The sequence below is a fragment of the Aquarana catesbeiana genome, linkage group LG04 (genome assembly GCF_042186555.1).
Source record: "Aquarana catesbeiana isolate 2022-GZ linkage group LG04, ASM4218655v1, whole genome shotgun sequence".
Classification (NCBI taxonomy): domain Eukaryota; kingdom Metazoa; phylum Chordata; class Amphibia; order Anura; family Ranidae; genus Aquarana; species Aquarana catesbeiana.
In genome coordinates, this window is record NC_133327.1 from 75,762,048 (window position 1) to 75,788,660 (window position 26,613).

The 26,613-nt window shown below is 41.5% G+C and overlaps 1 protein-coding gene across 1 annotated transcript in view; it reads left to right on the plus strand.

Annotated features, from left to right (window-relative positions):
* HS1BP3 (HCLS1 binding protein 3) overlaps nucleotides 1–26,613 on the plus strand; it is a 226,902-nt gene that overhangs the window by 146,568 nt on the left and 53,721 nt on the right. The window contains exon 5 of the mRNA XM_073625334.1: nucleotides 24,131–24,300. Within this exon, the coding sequence (XP_073481435.1) occupies nucleotides 24,131–24,300 (170 nt within the window). The remainder of the gene's footprint in view (nucleotides 1–24,130; nucleotides 24,301–26,613) is intronic.

A 26,613-nucleotide genomic window follows, 5' to 3' on the forward strand; every position in this document is an offset into this window, starting at 1 on the left:
GCAAATCTTAATAGACCCTCTTACGTTCAGAGGTGGGAGGAGGACCTGGGACGAACTTTAGAAGACACAGACTGGTCTAATATATGGCTCACATCTAAGTCATCTTCACCCAACATCTTGGCACTGGAGACAAATTATAAAGTCCTAACTCGCTGGTACCTTGTACCCGCTAGAGTGGCAAAATATTCACCTAATACCTCAGCTCTTTGTTTTCGAGGATGCCCAGAAATAGGCACATATTTACACATATGGTGGACGTGCCCAGTAATCCAAACCTTCTGGAAGGAAGTCTTCGTGATTGCATCTAAAATATTTAAAAAAAATAATACAACCAGATCCATATTTAACTTTACTTAATCTAAAACCGGAATGGTTAACACTCTCTCAATTCAAACTTATGATCCAACTAATAACGGCTGCAAAACAAACAGTGGCCAAGGCATGGAAATCTCCTACATTGGTACTAGCAGAAACAATTCACAGAATGAATAATACAATGTCCCATGCTAAGATGGTAGCCATCGATCAAAATCAAATTCCAAAATTTGAAAAACTTTGGCATCCTTGGATAAAACAACAGTTCCTGTCAAACTTCAATGACTCTGTCCTGTTGCCATGGTAACAGATTAAATGACTTACAGAGACACCCATTCTAAGGCTTCAAAGAGAACTAAAAAGAATAATAAACTGACGAGTGGGACAACCTTGTGGACCATACCTCTACCTTTCAACCCTTTTTCTTCTTTCTCTTTCCTTTTCTCCACCTTACGATTAAAGCTCATTATCAGAATTTATTTGACTTATATACACTCTACTTGTAAACAATATGTATAGTAGGTATAAATCATTTAAATACCTACAAAAGTAACTAAGGAAATTATATATATCTTTAATTTAGGTTTACGTGAACCCAATGTTTAATATTTGAAATTTCATGATATTTACCTATATAAACTCTACTGTAAAACAATGAGCTTACTTTATAGATCCTTGTAAACTTACTTTATGTATCTTTATGTATCTTTATAACATTGTATACTCAATAAACTTCTTTTGACAAGGAAATATATCACTCTGTGTAATGAATTTAAATAATATATGGGTTTCACTTTTTGAATTGAATTACTGAAATAAATAACTTTTTGATGATATTCTATTTTTTGAGATGCACCTGTGCATTCTAACATTTTATGTTTTGCAGCATTTTTTTGGCTTTTAATGGCGCTTCTAAGTTTTTTTTTTTTAACCAAGATGTATAGTCCTCCTCCAGCTCTGTTTTGTGTAAAGCTGGCCATATATGGCTTTTTTTTTTTGTTCAGCCATTGGGCTAAACAACAAAAAAAATCTACTAGATTCCTCCATCCACACAAATGAGGTGGATGAAGGAAGGGATCCACTATTGTCAATATGAAAATGTTATAATTTGACCCTTCAAAATTTGGCCAGTTAAGCAGGTATCATTTGTTCGAATTGTGTTGAGCGGGGACAGCCACACACTGATGGAAATTAAACCTTTCCTTGCTGAACCTGTCGAATTTTGATTAGTGTATGGGCGGCTTTTCTGTATTCTATTTATTGTATAGGAAGCAGTGCTATTCCCACAGCCTAGGAGCATGACCTTAACCACTTAACAACTGCACCATAGCCGAATGGTAGCAACAGCGCAGCTTAATAACTCTGGGAGGCCATACTATGACGTCCTCCCAAAATCTTGCTCCCGTGCGCACTCGGGAATATCCGTGACCACCATCAAATGACGGCGCGATCACTTGTAAACAAGCCAGTGCATGCCCGGCTTAGCTCTTCCCCTCTCCGTAACGATCGGTACAGTGTGAGAGGAGAGGGGGAGAGATCAGTTGCAGCAGCGCTGTGGGCTGGATCTGTAGTGCCCACAGTGCTGCTCTGTGCCAATTTCTGCACTCCTCCATCCATCCATACTCAGCCATCCCATCCATCCCCATCCATACTCAGCCATTCTGATTCATGCTCAGCCATACTCATTCATGCTCAGCCATCCCATCCATCCACAGCCATACTCATACATGCTCAGTCATCCCCATCCATGCTCAGCCATACTCACTCTTGCTCAGCCATCCCATCCATCCCCAGCCATACTCATTCATGCTCAGTCATCCCCATCCATACTTAGCCATCCTGATTCATGAACAGTCATCCCCATCCATACTCAGCCATACTCATTTATGCTCAGCCATCCCATCCATCCCCAGCCATACTCATTCTTAGTCACCCCCATCCATACTCAGCCATAATGATTCATGCTCAGGCATCTCCATCTATACTCAGCCATACTCATTCATACTCAGTCATCCCCAGCCATCCTCAGCCATGCTCAGTCATCCCCATCCATACTCAGCCATACTCATTAATGCTCAGTCATCCCCATCCATACTCAGCCATTCTCATTCATGCTCAGTCCTCCCCATTCATACTCAGCAATCCTCATCCACCCCCATCCACGGCTCATCCATCCCCATTCATGGCTCATCTATACCCATCCATTGCTTATTCATGCTCATTCATGGCTCATCCATCCCCATCCATGGCTCATTCATGTTCATCCATCCCTATCCACAGCTCATCCATCCCCATTCACGGCTCATCCACCCCCATCCACATCCTCATCCACAGCTCAGCCATCCCCATCCATGCTCAGCCATCCCCATTCATGCTCAGCCATCGCTATCCCCATTCATGCGCAGCCATTCCCATCCATGGCTCATCCATCCCCATTCATGGCTCATTTATGACTCATTCATGCTCATCCATGCCACATCAGTTCTAATCTATGCCACATCCATGCCACTACAGTGGCCATCAGTGCCACTACAGTGCCTCACAAAAGTGTAATAGGTAGTCAAATTAGATTTGAAATATATGCCCCTAGAACACCTGATGGTGCTCCCTGCATGTTGGGCCTCTGTATGTGGCCAGGCTGTGTAAAAGTCTCCCACATGTGGTATCACCATACTCAGGAGGAGTAGGATCATCTATTTTGGGGTGTAATTTTTGCTATGTACATGCTATGTGTTAGAAATATTGTATAAGGACAACTTTTTGTAAAAAAAAAAAAAAAAGTGTTTTCATTTTCTTTCCACATTTTCCAAAAACTTGTGGAAAAAAATGACATGTTCAAAAGACTCATTATGTCTCATAGATTGTACGTTGGGGTGTTTTCTTTCCAAAATGGGGTCATTTTTTTTGGCGTTTCCATTGTCCTGGTGAGAAATTAAATGTGTATTTTATGTCCCTAGAACGCCTGATGGTGCTCCCTGCATTGTGGACCTCTGTATGTGACCAGGCTGTATAAAAGTCTCACCCATGTGGTATCACCATACTCAGGAGAAGGAGTAGAATGTGTTTTAGGGTGTAATTTGTGGTATGCATATGCTGTGTGTGAGAAATAATCTGTTAAATGACATTTTATGACAAAAAAAGAAAAAAAAATCTTAATTTTGCAAAGAATTGTGGGGAAAAAATTACAACTTCAAAAAACTCACAATGCCTCTTACTAAATACCTTAATTGCTTGGGTTATCCTATGCTTAGTCGCGAGGATGCAAAGCATTTTCCAAGCTCTAGAGATTGTTTGCTCAGTGGCTGTGGTGATTTGAAGCAGAAATTTAGTTTGGGCTTTGGTCAACTCAAATGGGCTGAGCCCTTGAAACGATTGTTGGCAGGGGATTGTCTGTTGACAGACTGTTGTCCTAAAATCTGACCGTTAATACGCTCCTTTTGACAATTGTCCAACTGTCTGCAAACAAATGTTGGAAGGTGGGCTAGTACATTTTCGGCGGACAACGGTCTGTTGTCAGATTTTTGTATGGTCAGTACACAAATCCGTCACACAAAAGTCGAAAGTACAAACACGCATGCTCGGAATCAATGCTCACCAAACACAAAATTAGCAGAAGGGGCCCAAAGGGTGGCGCTCGAGCTGAAATTCCTCGTAGTACGTTACTACATTCATGTTTGGTGCACGACAATTGTGTACCATTAGTATGCAAGACAAGATCCTGGAACACGCCCTTAAGGCAAAAATCAGATGCTCGGTTTGCCAACAATCGTACCGTGTGTACGAGGCTTTAGAGTGTCGTGACTGATTTACATTTTTGTGACAAAAATTACTTCAAGTAGGATTATAATGTGGGGGATAGCATAAGAGAAAAATCAATTTAAAGTAATGAATATAACCTGGTCAGCTATTTTTTTGATGTAATGCACTTTGTTTTTGTTGAAGAAAATAGTTTGTGATGTAATCTATTATTGTTTTCAGTCACAAGTTAAATTTTCATTTGAATGAGTAATTCTGTATTGTTGAAGACTTCTGATGAGGTTCCGTCTCCTCCGATAACCTGTTGACCTGGGTGAATTGCAGGAAATGGTGAATCTATAGGCGTCCTCTCTAGGAGTTGCTGTTCCTCGTTGTAGATAGGTTTAGCCTTTCCATGATTTTCAATTGAGCAAAATGCTGAGCAGGATTCTCAGAACAATGCAGGAGCTTAGGCGGTGAAATCTATCTTTTGTTCAAACAATTGAATGGGCAATAAAAAGGGGGCCTTTGGTGTGTTGGAGCTGACTTCCTGCCTGGATTGTCCTGTCATACTACTGGGACTCTGACTCCTGTCTCCTGTCTTCTATGTACTGTGTCCTGGCGCTTGTGCTTCTCTTTTGTTATTTATTCTAAAATGGGATGAATAGATGAGTGATATTAGGTCAAAACAAGGGCACAAAGTGAGTTTTAATGCACAGAGGGAGGGAGAGGCAACAGATGTAGATGACAATGAAATTGGCTCCATGATAAAAAAAGGATTGTCATGGGTCAGATTCATATTTTTTGATAGCTTGAGGAATAGAAAAATTATTTCAATTCATGAATATAGTATTAAGGAACCAGTCAGTGCATTGTAGGAGCTAGTGGACAAGTCTAACTTGAAATGAGGCATCTAATCAGGGCCAAAGAGTGTTTTTTAGCCAAGCAGTTCAATACACATGGATAGCCAATTAAGGGGTTAAGCCCCATTCGCATTGTTGTGATACCAACAAGTTTTACACAGTGTAGTACCATTTACAAGTAGGTCATCCCATGTTTTGAATGGCCTGGCAATGCACCTTAAAGTGGAACTTCACTCTCTCAATCAACATTGACTATTTTTAATCCTTATGCTGCAAACATTAGTAAATAGGAAAGTATATCATATTTACTTGTTTAAAACTTTTTTTTTACATTTCTTCAGTTACTTCCTGGTTACCAGGCCTAGGTAAATGATATCATACATCCCAGATGCCTTCAGGAGCTAAGGAGGGGGTCTCTCAGCTAAGCACACTCTCCTGCATGCGTGCATGAGCTAAGTGCAGATGGATTCCAGGAAGTAAATGCTACGTGAATCATCTGCCCTCACTCAAGATGGCCACAGCCAGAAATGCTAGGGGGTGTTTTTCAAAGTGATTTCCCAGCAAAATAAAGCATGGAGACATGGATGAATGGATGAATTTGCTTTGAACCTTGAAAATGAATTAAATAGTGTTTTTGGTTTGTTGTGCTCAGGTGCAGTGTAGTTCGGCTTTAATGCACTGAAAAAGACATGCACTATTTTTCTTAACACCACTTCTGGCACATATTAATAAATATTTTTGTGTTCAATTTTTATATCAATAAATGTTTTTAAAAGAATAGGTTCACCTTTGGAACATGTTACATGTTCCACCCATATTTAGGACGGAACATGTAACATGTTGTAGCTCCTGCCTCTTCTTCTTCTCCCAAATCCCCCTCCCCCCATCCTTGTGACAGCGGTGGTGGGGGGAGGGGATATCCCCGCACCTGTTGTCAGAATTAAAAAACTGCAGGGCTCCGCCCACGCGGCTGCGTCATTCATTCACAGAGTTCTGTGCATGAATGAACCTTAAGTATCGTTGGCCTCTGCAGCTTGTTCTTAATGAGCTGTGAGGGCACTGGTGAGCACTCCTGTAGTCCATTGATTCTTCTTACCATTCAGTAACTGCCTGCTCATATCAGAGGTACAGGCAGACAGTGTACTGAGAGTCTGCAGGATCCTGGTATTGCACCCATGATCTGCTGATCACAGGTGCAATGCCTTACTGGTTGCAATACATTCAAATTTTTTACCTGCAAAAAAGATGTACATTTATTTATTTTCTTATTTTTTTAAGGTGCACTTGGCCTTTAAAAATTGCAAGTTGTGTAGGTACCTGAATTTGAGTTGCTATCAGCAATTGCAGTCTACCGTACAGCAGAGTTTAGATCAGCCTTTTTCAACCAGGTTGCCCAGGCACCCTGGTTTGCCTTTAGCTTTCTGCAGGGGTGCCTTGGCAAAATACCTAAAAATTGCCCAAAAATTGTATACAGTGTGTAGAAGAAGGCTGCCTTTTAGTTACACTAAGTTATAGGTTTTCATTGTGCACCATTACAATCTTCTACGTGCTGGCGTCCTAAAGACTAATGGCGTCATCTGAAAAGCAGGTTGTCAGTCGCCTGCATAGCTTCCTTGTTTGACCCTCCCCCGCCCTTCTCCATCAGTGGTGGGGTCACATCAGCTGATTGATGGAGAAACATAGAATACTGGTCAGTACCCTGTTTCCCCGAAAATAAGCCTGGGTCTTATATTAATTTTGGCAACCAAAAACACAGTAGGGCTTATTTTTGGGGTAGGGCTTGCCATTTTATGTGCTGTATTCTCTCCCCCTCTCCCTTCCTGCCTGTCAGGAATCCCCGGTGTGAACAGAGTAAAAGTGGTTGTATGCTATAATCCTCTCTATTACAGTAGTATATATTGTAAAAGGTGTGTGTTTCTGTAATCAAATTGTGTTAAATACCTTCTTATAGCGCCCTTCGGTGCTTCCGTGACTCACCTGAGCGGTCTTCCCCACTCCAAGCAGGGGGGGCACAAGATCCCCCCCGCTGACAGCTGGCAGAAGAGAAGAGGCGAGCAGTGGGAGATCAGCTAAGCACCGAGCTCCGCTCTAAGAAGGTATTTGACTCAATTGGATTATAGAAACACACAACTTTTACGTTATAATACTGTAATAGAGGGGATTCTAGCAGTTTACAACCACTTTAAACTAGGGCTTATTTTCGGGTAGGGCTTATATTGCAGCCCTCCCCGAAAGTCACAGTAGGTAGGTCTTACTTTCAGGGAAACACGATAGTAGCAGCGTGCAAAAGTGTATTTGTTTTGGAAGAATAAATCCCCTCTAACGTTGGGTGTGCTACTTAGACTTTTGGATGTTGCTGCAATATGTAAAACTATTGGAATAGCTTTTACATTTTAGAATTGGGGGCCTTGAGACTTTCCATAATTTTTAAAGGGTACCTCGAGATTGTCCATAATTATTAAAGGCTGCCTTGACTAAAAAAAGGCTGAGAATCACTGGCTTAGACTGGGGGGGGGGGGGAGCAATACAAGGAACAAATATGCTAATGGGATAAAAAAAAAGAAGCCTTCCGAAAGAAAAAAAAAAAAAAAAAAAAAACAACCTACAAGACAAAGGCATAATGAGCTAGTATGCATCGCATATTAGCTCATTATGAAATACTTACCTTAGAATGAAGCTGTTGCAGCGGTCCTCGTACACCGCTGTAACCAGTGACATGTCTCCCGAAGTTATTTCCAGGTTCCAGGACTCGGGTGCTGTGATTGACAGAGCCGTAATGACGTCACTCCCGTGCATGCGTGCGAGTTCCGCCAGTCACAGGACATGCTACTGAAGGAACGGGAACAGCGAGCCATTTTTTCAGTGCGCATGTGCCGATGATGTGGGCACATGCGGATATGGTGAATATCTCCTAAACGGTGCACGTTTAGGAGATATTCACGGTACCTACAGGTAAGCCTTATTATAGGTTTACCTGTAGGTAAAAGTGGTAGTAAAGGGTTTACAACCACTTCAAAGTGGTTGTAAAGTCAGAAGGTTTTTTGTTTTAATGCATTCTATGCATTAAAGCGTTGCTAAACCCAGAACCTGCTATCACTATATCTGGTCTCCCGCAGAACATGGAAATGCAATTATTTTAGTAAATATTAACTGATAAATACCTTTTCTCATCAACGGTATAAAGCAGTCTTGTGACTTCCTAGTAAACCTTGTAGGAGGAGTTTTCATTCTCCCCTGATCCTCTGTCTGGACAGTGTTGATTGGCCCTGTGCTGATCACATGCACCCCCCCAAGAAAAAAAAATTCTCTAGCAATATACAACAAGCTGAGCATGTGTAGCCCATACACTGGCTCTGTAAATATCAGGCTATTTTTTTTTGAGACAGCGGAAAAAGAAGAAAAGAGACAGGATCAAATAGCCTTTATACACAATTCAGAGGATTAACCCCTTAGGCACTCGTCAGGAGGGAAGGGTCAGGAGAGCCGAAGAGGGACCCAAGAAGAGGAGGATCGGGCCGCTCTGTGCAAAACCACTGCACAGAGCAGGTAAGTATAATATGTTTGTTATTTTTAACCCAAAAGAAAAGGAGTCTTTACAATCACTTTAACTGCAGTAGAAACAAATCAGGTCTCCTATCCTGCAAGACAGAGTGTGCAAATTTCAGAAATGGATGGGTAAAAATACAAATAGTTTGGCAGGTAAAACACCACCACATGAGTTAGATTTGATTTGCTAAAACTCTGTGTATTGTATTAAATTGCAGGTTTTTACCTTAAAACACTGTTTTTAAACTTTTTTTATCTGTTGTTGCAGCTCAGTGCTGTAGATGTTCTGCAGCCTCTTTTTGTCTACCAGCATGCACTCCAGTAATGGCTACCTTGATTTTCTCAGGTTGGACTTCCTGGTGGAGAAAACCGTGGACCATGGCTGTGTAATATGTGTACAATCAACTTCTCATAGTTTCTATCAAAGGACAGGGTGACTGTGTGGGAGCACAACTGAGAGACAGGGACTGTCCCACTACAGCAGGAAGTGTCTGAACAAGGCCCTTTATGTCAGGATCACCAGGCATTATATTAACCTCTTGTCCCAAAGCCACAAGGGGAAGTGAGAGGAAATCTCCCCAGTGGGATACAGATGGCAAAGAAAAGAAACCCTGGTGGGTTATAACCCTCTCTTACACTATCCAAGATAGAAATTTAAAAAGTTTTGTCTTCAGTTCTGCTTTAAAGTGGTTGTACACCCTGTACAACCACTTTTACCTACAGGTAAGCCTATATTAAGGCTTACCTGTAGGTGCTGAAAATATCTCCTAAACCTCCACGGTTTAGGAGATATTTCCAATAAAGCGTGCGCCGATGTCTACGACGCATGCGCACTTTAGAAAGGGTGGATCGTGCCGTTTCTAAAGGGGGTCATGCCGTGACTGGCGGCTCCCACGCGCATGCGCGGGAGTGACGTCACGCGACTCCGGCCAGTCACAGAGCCAGAGTTCGCGCCCCTGGAAGGAAGAGGGGTGAAGATGGACGCTCCCTGCTAGTGAGGACAGTGGTGACACCGCAGGCTTCGTTTTCAGGTAAGTGACACATAATGGGCTACTATGGGGTGCATAGTAGCCCATTATGCTTTACCTTTGCAGAGAAATAAAGAGGAAGTAAAACCCATCAGGGTTTACTTCCTCATTAATAAACGTGACACTCAGGGGTTTTAGAAATATGTACTAACAGAGAAATGTTTTGTGGTTACCACCCGATTTTATCCTTTTCTTGCCAATGTAACACTTCTAAGTTTAGAAGCTCAGAAAACTCTCTGGAGACAAAGTTTATTCTGTTGCAAATGTTTCCATTTCAGAATTTATAGGATGTTTATAAATCGCTGCCAAGTTACGGTGCAGTCTCCACATTATCTCAGAGACAGGTCACCCTGCACATCAGCTGCGAGGTTTGTTTGCCACCCCAATTATTTTATTCACTTTTATGGCACTAGCACATTCCGCAATGTTTTAGAGAGTACATCACACTATGCTCATCAGCCTTTGCTTACTTGCCTACAAACTAATGTCCCTTTCACAGTCATACAAACATTCGTTTGTTCAGTTTTAGACAGTAGCCAATCAAAGTAGATGCAAAACCAGTCACCAAAATCTTATATAAAATTTAAAGTGGTTGTAAACCCTTACATATACCCAGTGAAGTGACTGGCCTCAAGTTGTACACAGACATGAAACACATCCTCCTACGTTTGTTGTACCTGTTTATCTGCAACCATCTCCTATCCACAGCTGTTCAAAGTGTACAGTTGAAACAGCATTTCTGAGTTTCCAGAGGCAAGGGACTGGGATCTGATGTCACACACTGCATAGCATAGAGCAGGGAGCTGAGTGTAATCTCAGACCTGAGTGGAAGGAATGGACACACCATCCTCTACACTGTCTCATAGGGAAACATGCACAGCTGAAAATGTCAATCATAGGCTGTGTGCGGGAGCACCCCTCCCGTCACCCATGATTGCTTGGACTCAGCATTACCTGTCAGAAGTGACTCCTGCAGATAGCAGAGGAAGGAAACCGCAGACAGAAATCACACTAGGAGCTTTGGATTGAGGCAAGTACATACTATAGAAGAGTATACATTTTTTGTTCATTTTTCATTTCAGGGCTTTACAACCACTTTAACATGCAAATGTTATTTCAAAAGTATTTTCCAATATTTTTACATCTGTAGCTCTTATTGAAATATTCCCTGGTGATCCTGCCAGGAAGGGCTTGTTTAGGCACTTCCTGTTATAAGGTAACATCACTTTGTCCCTGTCTCCCAACTCTGATTCCTCTTGGTCACACAGTGTAATGGTGAGACTACAAGTGGTCATTTCAATGCACATCAAGCAGGCTTGAAACCCACCCTGAGACACACTGTGCAGTCATCGCTGTTGTGCATGTAGACAGAAGGTGGCATAAGCATAATTGTTTATAATACATGTTGCTTTGGAAAACTAAAAGCCATTCAGTTAAGGCTTATATCTGCTGTTAACATCCTGGAGGTTTTTATGGTTGTAGGATAAAACCGGGGCACCCAGACAAGGCTGACACAAATATGAGTGAATAGACAAACTTCATGACAAGTGTCTCCAATAGGAATTTGATCAAGAGCATAACTTCTGCAAGTCTACATCCCATAAAGAATAACACACATCTGTCTATAGACCGTGAGTGGGCATTATTCATGGGTCAACTTTCGAACTTTGCATACAGAATATGATTTGGTCTCAAACAGCCTCAATATTTCTGTAGATTGTCAGTTCCACATTCATGCTACAAATCTTCCTTTCCACCACCCCATCCCAAAGTGTTCCATTGGATTCCAGTTGGCGAATGGCCTACCCTCTTTATGGTAGAAATTCCAATTTCATTAGACCGGGCTACATTCTTCTAGTCTTCAACTGTCCAATTTGGTGAGCCTGTGCTCTCTGATGCCTCAGCTTTCTGTTCTTGACTGACAGAAGTGGAACCCAATATGGTCTTCTGCTGCTGTGCTATCTGAGAGGCTTTCATTTCAAATGGAATCATCTCACCACAGTTGTGCTTATTGGTTATCTGAGCCATCTAGACTTTATAGTATACAGTGGTTATCTGAACAATCATAATTTTTTTAGCACAGTGGTAAACTGAACAATCTAGACTTTATTAGCACAGTGTTTATCTGAGCCATCTAGACTTTATAATACATTTATTATTATAAAATGTTTGTTTTATATTCCTAACATGTTTTTTTGGAACAATAATCTACTTCTTCAGGGTAAAGTAATAACAAATGAGGATTCTGATCACTAATAAATTTAAAAGTGAAATATGTTTTTGTTTTCTTTTGCCCATTCATACTTACCTAGGTGGATGCAGCATCGGTCCGATGCTGCATTTGTCTCCCGGTGCCCCTGCACTGGGAACCGAGCCATCGAACATCGCCAATGGCTCGGTTCTCACAGCTCCCTGAGTGGAGAGCTACTGACTATCAATCAGCAGCTCTCCTCTCTGCTCCTCCACGCTCACTGGAGCACTGGGCTGTGGAGGGGCGGGGAGTGGCCGTCTCAGGTTCTCAGTGGCTTGCTGAGAGGCTGAGACGGGTGTCAGTCCAGACACCTGGCTGATCCAAACTTTATTGTCGTGATGATGCGGTGCCTGGACTGATTCCTGTGACATTAGCAGAGAGCGGACTTCAGCGGACTATTGTGACCCATAGAAGAAGCCCAGCCAAACGAGCTCAGGCTAGACTTCTCCTTTAACACAAATTTGAAATATAAATCCAAAACAGTATAGAGGCATACACAGGTCTTGTAGAGAAGATAGGTCAAAACTGCAGCATTTTTATTGTCAACGTTTCGATGACGCTCAGTCCATCTTTCTCAAGAACTGGCTGGCTACCCTTGATATATATACAGTATATATATATATATATGAAAAATTCAGATATTTGAGTTCATATAAAATCTATTGACATACTTTCATAATAAAATGTATTTCCTTGAAAGACATACAGGTATATTATACAATTCATACAATTTTTCATCAAAGAAACAGGCACTGCCCAGAATCCAAAGTTGGGATAAAGCACATTTGAAGATGGGAGTTGGTTTGGCCTTGTGGCTCCCTTTTCTGTCCTTGAATGTCTCATCTTGTGGAAGTGCATTCAGCCAGGTTGTTCAGCAATGTTTTCTGCATTTCCTTTCTTTTGGAAGCAATGTAGTCTTGATTTTATGGTAAGACCAGCCAGGACCACTGTGCTATTTCATGCGGGCTACACTGAGTTTTATCAAAAACTTCATTGATCACCTTCCTAAACCTATTAACCTTGTAACCCTCCCACCAAGCTGCTTAGTTACCTCTTAATGACAGCTGTGGCCTCCTTGGCAATTTACCTCCTTTTTGAAATTGGCCATGTCTGTGCTGTGCCCCCTATTCACTTGAATAGGACCTTACTCCAAACAACATTATTCTTGGAGCAAGTAAACAGAAGAGGAGACTTTGGGTTATACTGAGTTAAGTAAAGAGGGTATTATTACCCTGGCTCCATTGTGTTCCCCATTCTTGATGACCTCATACCATTATTATTTTGGTCCCTTGGTAACTTAGTACTCCTTAATTACTGAGACTATATGAAGAAGAAAGTGGTTAGCACTGCAGGTATTCCAAGATAGTTATTCACTTCATCTGCACGTAATTAGGAAACATTGAGAGCAAGTACACATCTACACAGTAGGGAGAGCCAGATTGTGCTTTCGTTATGTGTTATGATTACACAGCCACCCACTGCAAACTATCTCTTCACAGGCACTTGTCTTAGTTGCTAAGACATGAAAACACATAATTAGGACATTTCGTTCCATAGCAAGAAAAGTTTGTCTCCACAGTGTACTATTCAGTTCAAGCACTTGAAACATTTAACCAGGCCATTTCAGCTTCAACAAGAAGGAATGCGCCTTTTTTTGTTACGCATCTATGTTATTGTGTGAGACGTTCTGTAAAAATAATCTTGGCTAAAATAAATTCACTCCCCAATTTGTGTTAATTGGGCCTCCCAAGTTGCCTTCTTGGAAATCTGTAATTGTTGCCCTGTAAAACGCAAAGAATGGTGGGTATATTGAAACGATGTTTGCAATTACCATCCTTCTAACATGGTGAGTGTGAAAAGGTTAAAAATACTGTAGCTCTTGACTTTTAATATCCGGACACTTACCCTTATTATCGGGATCCCGCAATGTCGGCACCCCAGCCGATTTTTCGATCGGCTCTCGGGTGCTGTCGCCCCTATTCGTTGTCTTCCGGCTTCACAGCCGCTTCCCTACTGCGCATGCATGAAGCACGCTGCACTTTCTAACTGGCCCGTGGCAGAGAAAGGAGGAGGGGGGCCGAGCTCTCCCAGAAGTGGGTGATGGGTACCTGTCGAAAACAGGTACCCACCCTCTCGGTGCTCCTGGCCCCTCCCTCTTGCCAAGTGCCCCCACAGCAAACAGCTTGCTGTGGGGGCACCCAAGCAGAGCTGCTGCACTGCATGTCCATTCAGACACAGAGCTGTGGCTCTGCCCCTACCCCTCTCTCTTCTCATTGGCTCACTGGCTGTGATTGATAACAATGGGAGCCAATGAGTCCCCAGAGAGCCGAGGCTGACGTTCACATTGATGGATTAAGATGGGGCTCCGGTATGTATTGAGGGGACTGCTGCACACAGAAGGTTTTTTAACTTCATGCATAGAATACATGAAGGTAAAAAACCTTGATCTTTTAACACCACTTGAAGCCCTCGTTCACACCTGTGCGATTTGTCATGCGATTTGACCATTCCAAAGCACATGACAAGTCACACCTCATTGCCTGCAATGGAACCGGTCAAATTGCAGCGACTCATGCCGCAGTGACTTTGAAAATGATTCCTGCACTACTTTTTTCCGATTTCATTGCGACTTGCATAGACTTCTGTTAAATGAAGTCATATGCCGCAATTAAATTAGAAGTGCAAATGTTACTGATCTGCGGCTTTGAAATCACGCTGAAGTAGCGCAATTTCAAAGCCACACTGGTGCGAACCAGGGCTAAAAGTCCATCTTTTTCTTCCTTTTTATCCTTCTAATATGACCCACTCCATAAGGTACAAAATAATGTAGACAATTTCTCAACCCAAAATTCTATTCATCACTAAGTCCAGAGGCACAAGGCGTGGGACTGCCGTAATTTTGATGTTTTGCACTAAACATTTGAAACCCATCCTTCTAAAATAATAAACTATAATATAAACATATTTGACGAAAAAACTCTGTTAAGAGCTGAAGCATATGTTGGTGCCACATAAATTAATAACATAGAAAACCCATATGAGAAGGATACATAAAAAGGGAGTGTGGGACTTTAAATGAGGCAATTGACTTGTGGAGGTAGAGGTTATAGTAATCATTTTTAATTTGTAACAATAGAATAAAAGTATTTTCATATATATACATGCACAATGGCATAAATATAATGGATACATATACATTAGCTTGGCAACACAAAAACATAAAAGATAGCAAATGTTAATAAATGTACTACAAGAGGTTTCATATTGGCAGGCATTGGCAAATCATATGCTAAAGAGCTGCTATAAGATAGGTACACATACACATTGATAATTACATAGTACTCAATGAATTTTGGATGTATAAAAAGTATATATGGGCCAGTAAGTAGGTAATAAGCCAGACTTGTCTAAGCACCCCATGGAAACTCGACTCGTTTCATGGCTACATGCCATTCATCAGGAGTTGGGTACAGAAGTAAACTGTAAATATAAATAAATATGTAATGTTAGCAAATATATTCTACCCCTTTAGAGGGAGAAAAGACCTCATGGGGAAAGATCTATACTCACAGGTCGGCTGGAGCACTGTGCTTGGCTGGCATCGAGGAGCATGGGACCCCAAATGTTTGCCTGTTCCGGAGCTGAGGCCAGGAACCCCACCCCAGCCAAGAAAACCTCCACATAAAATAAAAAAAAAAATGATTACTATATACTCTACCTCCACAAGTCAATTGCCTCATTTAAAGTCCCACACTCCCTTTTTATGTACTTGAACCCGGGATGGAGGCACATATTGTGCCTCATTTAAAGTCCCACACACCCCCCTTTTTTGGCCATGTGAGAAGGATGACCTACATGGCATTCAATTTTTTTTGTATAAACAAAAAAGATGAATGGCGCAAGAACACACATCAAACATGAATGGAAATAATGCACATAAACATAGAAACAAGTCCAGGATAAGACGGGCAGGTGAATATGTAGGATCAAAAATATAAAAAATTATATATATGGATTCTGCCACAAAACGTCCAGAGAGTAAAAATTATAGTCAATGAAGAAACTGTAATAGTCAATGAAAAAAATATGTGGATTAAAGGATTCTGATACTATACACCCGCGGCAGCTCACTTGAGAGTGGAAGCAAACAACAGTGTCATAAAAACTTTAATTTAAATAGAATAAAAACAACAGCCAAATGGCTACTCACAAAGGCAGGATTAATATAGGCAAGGACATATAGTGGGTCCAGGGACGTCCTCCTCAGATGTTGTAAAGGTGCATAGTGCAGGTTCCAGTGGGGGTGCTGTCCGCGCTGTGATGTACGGGTGGTCTGTGGGGTCTCTGCTATGGGTGCTAGGCTGCAAGGAAGATGGAAGTGTCCGCAAGGAGAGCCGGCATCTGCTCGGACGTAAGGAGCCAGGACCGTAGCAGGAAACAGGAACCGGATGGAGGCAGGCGTGGAGCGCAAACACTGTAGCAGGAACCAAAGGGCGGAAGTGACGTATGGACGTGTCAGATTTAATAATAATCTGACACGTCCATACGTCACTTCCGCCCTTTGGTTCCTGCTACAGTGTTTGCGCTCCACGCCTGCCTCCATTCGGTTCCTGTTTCCTGCTACGGTCCTGGCTCCTTACGTCCGAGCAGATGCCGGCTCTCCTTGCGGACACTTCCATCTTCCTTGCAGCCTAGCACCCATAGCAGAGACCCCACAGACCACCCGTACATCACAGCGCGGACAGCACCCCCACTGGAACCTGCACTATGCACCTTTACAACATCTGAGGAGGACGTCCCTGGACCCACTATATGTCCTTGCCTATATTAATCCTGCCTTTGTGAGTAGCCATTTGGCTGTTGTTTTTATTCTATTTAAATTAAAGTTTTTATGATACTGCACTTAGATTGGCGCTTCTTGCCCTTTTTTTCAATTTTTTTTGTATGCATGTCTTGTCTTGGTAAATTTGCAGTTGTGCCATACTCGCTCCATTTTCAGATGATGGATTGAACAGTGCTCTGTGAGATGTTCAAAACTTGGGATTTTTTTTATAACTTAACCCTGCTTTAAACATCTCCACAACTTTATCCCTGACCTGTCTGGTGTGTTCCTTGGCCTTCATAATGCTGTTTGTTCACTAAGGTTCTCTAACAAACCTTGGGCTTTAGTATTTATACTAACATTAAATTACACACAGGTGGACTCTATTTACTAATTAGGTGACTTCTGAAAGCAATTGGTTCCTCTAGATTTTAGTTAGGGGTATCAGTGTTAAGGGGGCTGAATACAAACGCACGCTACACTTTTCAGATATTTATTTGAAAAAAAAAATTTGAAAACCATTTATCATTTTCCTTTCACTTCACAATTATGTGCTACTTTGTGTTGGTCTATCACATAAAATCCCAACAAAATACATTTAAAGTGCCTTGCAAAAGTATTCACCTCCCTTGGCATTTTTCGTGTTTTGTTGCCTCACAACCTGGAATTAGCATGGATTGTTTGAGGATTTGCATCATTTAACATGCCCACAACTTTGAAGATTTTTTTTTTTTTTATTGTGAAGCAAACAACAAATAGGACAAAATAACAGAAAAAGTCAATGTGTATAACTATTCACCCCCCTAAAGTCAATACTTTGTAGAGCCACCTATAGTGGCTATCACAGCTCCAAATCACTTTGGATAAGTCTCTATGAGCTTGCCACATCTTACCACTGGGATTTTTTTCCCATTCCTCCTTGCAAAACTGCTCCAGCTCCTTAAAGTTGGATGGTTTGCGCTTGTGAACAGCAATATTTAAGTCTGACCACAGATTTTCTATTGGATTGAGGTCTGGGCTTTGACTAGGCCATTCCAACACATTTACACGTTTCCCCTTAAACCACTCAAGTGTTGCTTTAGCAATGTGTTTGGGGTCATTGTCCTGCTGGAAGGTGAACTTCCGTCCTAGCCTCAAATCACACACAGAGTGGTACAGGTTTTGCTCAAGAATATCCCTGTATTTAGCACCATCCATCTTTCCCTCAACTCTGACCAGTTTTCCAGTCCTGACTGCTGAGAAACATCCCCACAGCATGATGCTGCCACCACCATGTTTCACTGTGGGGATGGTGTTCTTTGGGTGATGTGATGTGTTGGGTTTGCGCCAGACATAGCGTTTTCTTTGATGGCCAAAAAGTTCAATTTTAGTCTCATCAGACTAGAGCACCTTCCTCCATATATTTTGGGAGTTTCCCACATTCCTTTTCGCAAACTCAAAACGTGCCATTTTGTTTTTTGCTGAAAGTAATGGCTTTCTTCTGGCCACTCTGCCATAAAGCCCAACTCTATGGAGCGTACGGCTTATTGTCGTCCTATGTACAGATACTCCAGTCTCTGCTGTGGAACTCTGCAGCTCCTCCAGGGTTACCTTAGGTCTCTGTGCTGCCTCTCTGCTTAATGCCCTCCTTGCCCAGTCCATGAGTTTTGGTGTGTGGTCGTCTCTTGGCAGGTTTGCTGTTGTGCCATGTTCTTTCCATTTGGTTATGATAGATTTGATTGTGCTCCTAGGGATCATCAAAGATTTGGATATTTTTTTATAACCTAACTCTGACTTGTACTTCTCAACAACATTGTCCCTTACTTGTTTGGAGAGTTCCTTGGTCTTCATGGCAGTGTTTGGTTAGTGGTGCCTCTTGCTTAGGTGTTAGTTAGTTAGCCTCTGGGGCCTTACAAAAAGGCGTGTATATGTAATGACAGATCATGTGACAGTTAGATTGCACACAGGTAGGCATCATTTCACTAATTATGTGACTTCTGAAGGTAATTGGTTGCACCAGAGCTTTTTATGGGCTTCATAACAAAGAGGGTGAATACATACGCGCATGCCAATTATCAGTTTTTTATTTCTGAAAAATAGTTTTATGTATATATTTTTCTAATTTTACTTCACCAACTTAGACTATTGTGTTCTGATCCATCACATATAATTCAGATTAAAAAAACATTGAACTAAAGGCTGCAATGTAACAAAATAGGTAAAAAGCCAAGGGGGTAAATACTTTTGCAAAGCACTGTACGTTTTTGGTTGTAACATGACAAAATGTGGAAAATTTCAAGGGGTATGAATACTTTTTCAAGGCACTGTACATGTTGGTATAGTGAATCTGAACCTGTCTCACCATTTCAACTTACTCCCCCAAAAAAAAGGGGGGTGTTATTTAGTACCTGTTTCCTTGTTAACGATGAGGCGGTAATTCTTTTGAAATTTTTCACAGCCATAGCAGCACCATGGGGGTTGATTTACTAAAACTAAAGAGTGCAAAATCTGGTGCAGCTCTGCATGATAGCAAACCAAAAAACTAGAAGCTGATTGGTTTTTATGCAGAGCTGTACCTGATCTTGCACTCTCCAGTTTTAGAAAATTAACCCCCACCACGTAGAAGTTTTGCACTTGAGAATTACCTAAATTTGCTGCAGGATCCGGATAAAGCAAGGGAACTGACGTAAGGATTTAAGAATTTAGAGCAGCGCTTTTAAATGAGGCCTTACTGGCAGAAACGTATTGCAATTACTCTATTGATTCGCCCAGTGCATTTTTTGAGCTTTGTAAAATAGTCTTCTCCTGGGATAGAGAGATGGTGTTGGGGGTGCAGTATATTGTACATTTTGGAGTTTGGGTAATAGCCTGCTCCTGAGATAGAGAGGTAGTGATGGAGACACAGTAAAGTGTATGTTTTTAAGTTTGTGGATTTTAGTTTATCATTATATTTGAAGTTTGTGTTGGACTGTTTGGTTTTAATGATTTACTTACAAAGGTGATTAGATGGTCTTCATTGTGTTTTTTGTTGTTTTATTTTTTATTATCATGCTACTAGGTGCTCTGCCAAAATGTAATGGTGCAACAGTTTGTACCAACTTCTTGATAATAAGAAAAATTGTGATATCCAGTTTAGCATTTTACGTTTTTATTAAGTCCCATGAAAGAGTAATGCCGCGTACACATGGTCGGACTTTTCAGCTACAAAAGTCCGACAGCCCGTCAGACAGACTTTCGACGGACTTTCGACGGACTTGCGGCGGACTTTTTAACGAACGGACTTGCCTACGTACGATCACACAAAAGTCCGACGGATTCGTACGTGATGACGTACACCGGACTAAAATAAGGAAGTTGATAGCCAGTAGCCAATAGCTGCCCTAGCGTGGGTTTTTGTCCGTCGGACTAGCATACAGATGAGCGGATTTCTGGGTCCGTCTGAGTTACGACGTAAAGATTTGACGCATGTTTCAAATCTAAAGTCCGTCAGATTTGCGGCTGGAAAAGTCCTCTGAAAGTCCGGGGAAGCCCACACACGATCGGATTGTCCGCCGGATTTGGTCCGTCTGCGTCTGTCGGACTTTTGTAGACGAAAAGTCCGACGTGTGTATGCGGCATAACTCCACCCAAATGGTAAAATGCAGAGTTGGTAAGCATAGAAGAGAACTGTACTTGTAAGAGCAGCACAATAAAAATAAAATATATATCAAATATAGTATGGATTACCAAAGAACAGGCATTAGCCGAAATGTATAGTATATCCATAGGCATGTGCCGGGTGTGCGTGGGAACACACTAAACACCCAATGTGGGGCAGATTCCCCTTGCTGCCCAGGCCCCTATGTCATTTACTGACCCCTTCCTTTTCTGAATGAACACAGTGAGTAATCGGTACTGATCACTCACTGTGTTCATACATAACCGAAGCATAGTAAACTGTGTTATATGTATACACACATAGGGATGTGTGTTTGAGCTTTGGGTTGCACGCCCTAATGCAATAGGCTGCACACACCTATGAGTATATCATTTGGATTGTAATAAGACAGGTTATCTGAAGATATAATGAACAAGCATCCCACTAAAGAGTAAAGATCGTTCCTGATGAACCAGTCGAAATCCACTTATAGGGTGGCCCTGCTGGACCCACTCTGACAATTCGTTCAGTTGCTTGACATATGTCCATGGAGCCCACTGGAAAATGTTCGGACTAACACCGGCTGCATCCAATTAGATATGACTGCGATTCAGCTAATCTGAAAGCCGCTAGCTGCAGCTGACAGAATATAACAGCCCAGCAGAGAGATTTGTCTATCCACGCTATTTAACATGGATGGAGGAAACTTGTTAGATTTCTTTTGAAACAAATCTAATGCCGCGTACACACGGTCAGACTTTTCGGCTACAAAAATCCGACAGCCCATCCGACAGACTTTCGATGGACTTTCGACGGACTTTTGGTGGACTTGCGGCTGACTTTCTAACGAACGGACTTCGATCACACAAAAGTCCAACGGATTCGTACGTGATGACGTACACCGGACTAAAATAAGGAAGTTGATAGCCAATAGCTGCCCTAGCGTGGGTTTTTGTCCATCAGACTAGCATACAGACGAGCGGATTTCTGGGTCCGGCGGAGTTACGACATAAAGATTTGAAGCATGTTCCAAATCTAAAGTCCGTCAGATTTGCGGCTGGAAAAGTCCGCTGAAAGTCCGGGGAAGCCCACACACGATAGAATTGTCTGCCGGATTTGCTCCGTCGGCGTCCAGCGGACTGTTGTAGACGAAAAGTCCGACCGTGTGTACGCGGCATTACAGTGTACAACCAACTTTAGTAAAGGAAAGTTAGCCATACATGAACCCCACAGGCTGAAAGAGAAAAATCGAATGGATTCCTCCACCCAAGCTGGATTCTTCTCTGCAGGCTATTGTATTCAAGCAGCCGAGACACTCGTAGCTGCTTGAATACCCAAGAATTGTTCCCATCTTTCTCAATCTGGACTACAGAACACCTCCTCCCCTTTATTGTGCTCTCCTAACATGCTATCTTTCAAAGGATGATCTTGTTATGAAATAGATACAGTATAGTGAGTGGGGTGTTGTCACCATAGGACTGGCAGTGTGTTACTGGCATCATCAAGTGAAAAAAGGAAGGAAATATTAGACCAATAAAGGGCATGGAGAGGTGACCACTAGAGTTTTCTAGTTTAGTATCCGTTTGATCAGTAGTAGCAGAGTACTATAAATTTTTAGCTCAATATCCATGTTAAACACACTTTTAACCTTGAGTGATTTATATATATATATATATATATATATATATATATATATATATATATATATATATATTAGATTTTATTGTTATAAATAAAATAACAGAATACAATACCTAAATCTTATTTGGCGGTCAGTATTTTACGCACGTAAACTGTCAATTTGAATAGGTTAAGATTTCATTTCTGAGAGCTAGAATTTATTTCATCCGTATACGCGCGTATGCACAAATACGCACAAAATAAATGCAAGCAATTTTAGCCAGAAAAACGTTTTTGTTTTTTTTTTTTAAGGATAAGTTCACTTTTTTGGAAAAAAATAAATGCACATATTTTGCAGGTAAAAAAAAAAAAAATGTATATGCATATGCATTTATATATTTATTTTATTTTTGGAGCCTGTAAAGCATTGCACCAGTGATCAGCAAATCACTGGTGCCATGCAGATCTGCCAGTGTATCTGCTTGCCCGTACATCCCGTACAGTAGAGTTGCACGATTAATCATTAAAAGATCACGATCTCGATTCGCCCCCCCCCCCCCCCCCCATGATCTTGATCCAGCATTTTAACGATTGATGTAAACAGTGCAGAGCCGTTCCCCTGCTTGAAGCTGTAATAAAAAAAAAAAAAAAAAAAAACAGCAGCCGGCAATGTTTATCAACAACATTGCTCAGCTGCTGAAAGATAACATAAACATTGCATCTTTCTGTTAATTTACAGATCAAAAGGATGAACTTCGGTCTGCAAATGAAGTCAGTTTAAAGCAACCTTGTCAAGTACGTGGGAGGACCCTGCTAGCTGTAACATGTTACACCTTGAATATGGGTGCAACATGTAACATGTTACGAAGGGTGAACTTATCCTTAAAACATCAGTACCACGTGCAAGTACCCTTAATACTTTGTATTCAAATAAGTTAGGCCCTGTGCTACTAGTAGACACCACCACTCTCCCTCTATTGACAGCATAGTACCTCCTTGTGTGTACTCACTGAAAATATGGTTTCCCTTTTAATACGTAGAAGCTGTCTAGTCACTCTAGTGGATAGGAGATTATTATTTTACCAGGAATTTCCCTTAAGGACAGTAAAGAATGTAATTAATCAGATCACAATACTCCAAGTAATCACCTGTTCAGCATTAACTCACCAGGAAATGTCACTAACAGTTCCAATTAAATTAAATTGAGATTAGAGATTATAAAGAAAAACATATTCAGAATGGGTTTTATTAACGTGGTGCCATGCCATATGTCAAACCTCCCTTTAATCTGTTATTCCAAAATACAGTGTAACCTTACATAAAAGTGAAATTTAAAGGGAACCTGTCATTATAGCTGATTTCCCCTGTATATAGGATGCCTAGTTATGTTAACAACTTGAAGTTCGGGGTACTTTTTACATTTTCCACACACATTAAAATCTGTATTTATGCTATAAAATTAGTAGTTGTAGACCTCAGACATGAAATGAGAATAAAGAATATCCCTCTATAGTGTGTATTTGTCTCAAAAGCACAAAGTTTCATTTCTGTCAGCTGCTATGTTCCTTTGTTATCAGTTTGAGTCACTTTGAGACGTTTTCCTGACACCAAGAGAAAAATGGAGACAGGGGAGGGATCTCCAGCAGATTGACAGCCTTTACTCTGCTCCTGTGTGCTTCGGGGGGGTGTCTCTTCCCTCCAATCAGCTCTCGGACCTCTCCTCACTGAGTTCTGCAGAGTGTTACTTCAGCTCCCTGCCCCCTTTTTTCTGAACTCTCAGACAAGCTTCTACACTATTGCCAAAAATTAAAAATCCTTCCTGAATGCCCCCGGAGGACCAAGACCTAGGGGGTCCTATGTAAAATGAGACTTACCTTTGCAGTGTTATGTCAGGTTCCTTTTTCCTTTTTTGGCTTTTACTCCCTTTGTGCTGCTTCTTCCTACATACAGCCCAGTGGACAGGTAATGGCTTCAGAGAATGATTGCAATGTGCCAGGTGCATGCGCTAAGCTGTTGATGGGGCTCATTATTCTGTCCCATCCTCCATATCGAGCTTTCTAAAGGGTCAACTGTTCCCAGAAAGGGCAGGAACTAATGTGAATGTACAATATATATATATATATATATATATATATATATATATATATATATATATATGTGTGTGTGTGTGTGTAAAGCACTGCGTAAATTGACAGCGCTATATAAGTATCTGTAATAAAGAAAAATAAACTATTATCCATGGCTGTCCAGGCAGGGAGATATGAGCTTTTTGCCCTCTGTTATACGCGGTTACTTTATGTGTGTCATTTATACGGTATTCTTTCATTGTTCTAGAACAAAAATCAAAAAGAAAAAAGTCATCGTAAAGAAAGATGAAGCTCCCCAGATAAAACCCAAATCCACCATGTCTCTGTTCAGCGATGAAATGGATCCAGATGCAGAACTGTTTGAACCAAGTAAAAGAATTCCAGCCACTGGCAAGAAATCTTTTTCAGCATCTGATGGTAAGTGGTGTTCAAGTCTCAGTATGGTGTGAATGGTCTTTTAGTAATTTTTCTGACCTTCTCATTGATATCATTTTTCATTGTTTTATTGTTTCCTCTCTCTTTGACATTTTTTTCACTTTTCTCTCTACAAAAAAGACACCTACAGTGCCTTGAAAAAGTATTCACACCCCTTGAAATTTTCCACATTTTGTCGTCTTACAACCAAAAATGTAAATGTATTTTATTGGGCTTTTATGTGCTAGACCAACACAAAGTGGCACATAATTGTGAAGTGGAAGGAAATTGATAAATGTTTTTTTACAATTTTTATAAGTAAATATCTAAAAAGAGTAGGCGTGCATTTGTATTCAGCCCCCTTTACTCTGATACCCCTAAATTAAATCTAGTGGAACCAGTTGCCTTCAGAAGTCACCTAATTAGTAAATAGAGTCCACCTGTGTGTAATTTATTCTCAGTATAAATACAGCTGTTCTCTGAAGCATTCAGAGGTTTGTTAGACCCCTTTCACACTGGCAGTGCCTGGCCATTCGCGCTAAAGCACCGCTCATTTTTGCGGCACCTTTGCTGCGCTTGTTGGCTGCTAGCAGGGCGCTTTTTACCCCCCAAAAATTGTAAAATGTCCCGTTTTGCAGCACTTTTAAATTGCTTTTCAGGCGCTTTGGAAGCGCTGCCCATTCATTTCAATGGGCAGGGTGTTTTGGGAGCGCTATTTACAGCGCTCCCAAACCGCCCCAAAGTTGCTGCTTGCAGGACTTTTTGTAACGCAGGACTTAGTGAACAAACAGCATCATGAAGGCAAAGGAACACACCAGACAGGTCAGGGATAAAGTTGTGGAGAAATATAAAGCAGGGTTTAGGTTATAAAAAATATCCCAAGCTTTGAACATCTCACAGAGCACTGTTCAATCCATCATCCGAAAATTAAAAGAGTATGGCACAACTGCAAATCTTCCAAGACATGGCTGTTCACCTAAACTGACAGGCCGGGCAAGGAGAGCATTAATCAGAGAAGCAGCCAAGAGGCCCATGGTAACTCTGGAGGAGCTGCAGAGATCCACAGCTCAGGTGGGACAATCTGTCCACAGGACAACTATTAGTTGTGCACTCCACAAATCTGTCCTTTATGGAAGAGTGGCAAGAAGAAAGCCATTGTTGAAAGAAAGCCATAAGAAGTCTCGTTTGCAGTTTGCAAGACTCCATGTGGGGGACACAGCAAACGTGGAAGAAGGTGCTCTGGTCAGATGAGACCAAAATTTAACTTTTTGGCCTAAAAGCAAAATGCTACGTGTGGTGGAAAACTAACATTGTCCATTTCCCTGAACACACCGTCCCCACCGTGAAACATGGTGGTTGGCAACATCATGTTGTGGAAATGCTTTTCTTTAGCAGGGACAGGGAAGCTGGTCAGAGTTGATGGGAAGATGAATAAAGCCAAATACAGGGCAATATTAGAAGAAAACCAGTAGTCTGCAAAAGACTTTAGACTGAGGTGGAGGTTCATCTTCCAGCAGGACAACAACCCTAAACATACAGCCAGAGCTACAATGGAATGGTTTGAATCAAAGCATATTCATGTGTTAGAATGGTCTAGTCAAAGACCAGACCTAAATCCAATTGAAAATCTGTGGCAAGACTTGAAAATTGCTGTTCACAGTTTGTGACGTCATCATCCCTCGCCTGGATCACAGTTTGCTTTCCAAGCCTCATTCTGGTGTTCCTCCATCGCTGTCAACCGCTATACATCCAGCGTATCTGAGACCAGTCAGAGGACACATATCCATGGCCAGGAGAGACTGACCTCACGGACCACCTTGGTTGCTTTTGGGACTCTTCCATGTCCTATAAGTTCTACTTAAATGTAAGTGTAATCTTTGTTGCTGCCTTTATCATTAAAGTTGTTTTAAAGTCTGCACCAAGAGATGCCTTCATTTCTTTGTTTTTTTCAGTTTGGAAGCCAGCAGGAGCTTTTAAGAAAGCACAACTAGAAAAGTTCACAAGTATGCCATCAGGTCCCATTGGTTCCCAGAAATTAGCCCAGTTCTATTATACCTTGTACACTGGAAAAACGACTGCGGTGACTCCAAGGACATGCTGGCCCATACATGTGTACAAATTTCAATTTCAACTCCCTATTCTCCCTACTTCTTCTCAGGATATAGTTGAAAATATCGAAATCACAGAAAAAATGTTCTCCTTCCATGCAATAAAATGTAAGCTTTCTTTGTTCTACTTAGTCTGGGTATGATAAAGTGCAGGAAGTGGGCATAGACTGCTAGCCATACAGGGGCAGATTTCTCTTCAAGAATGACA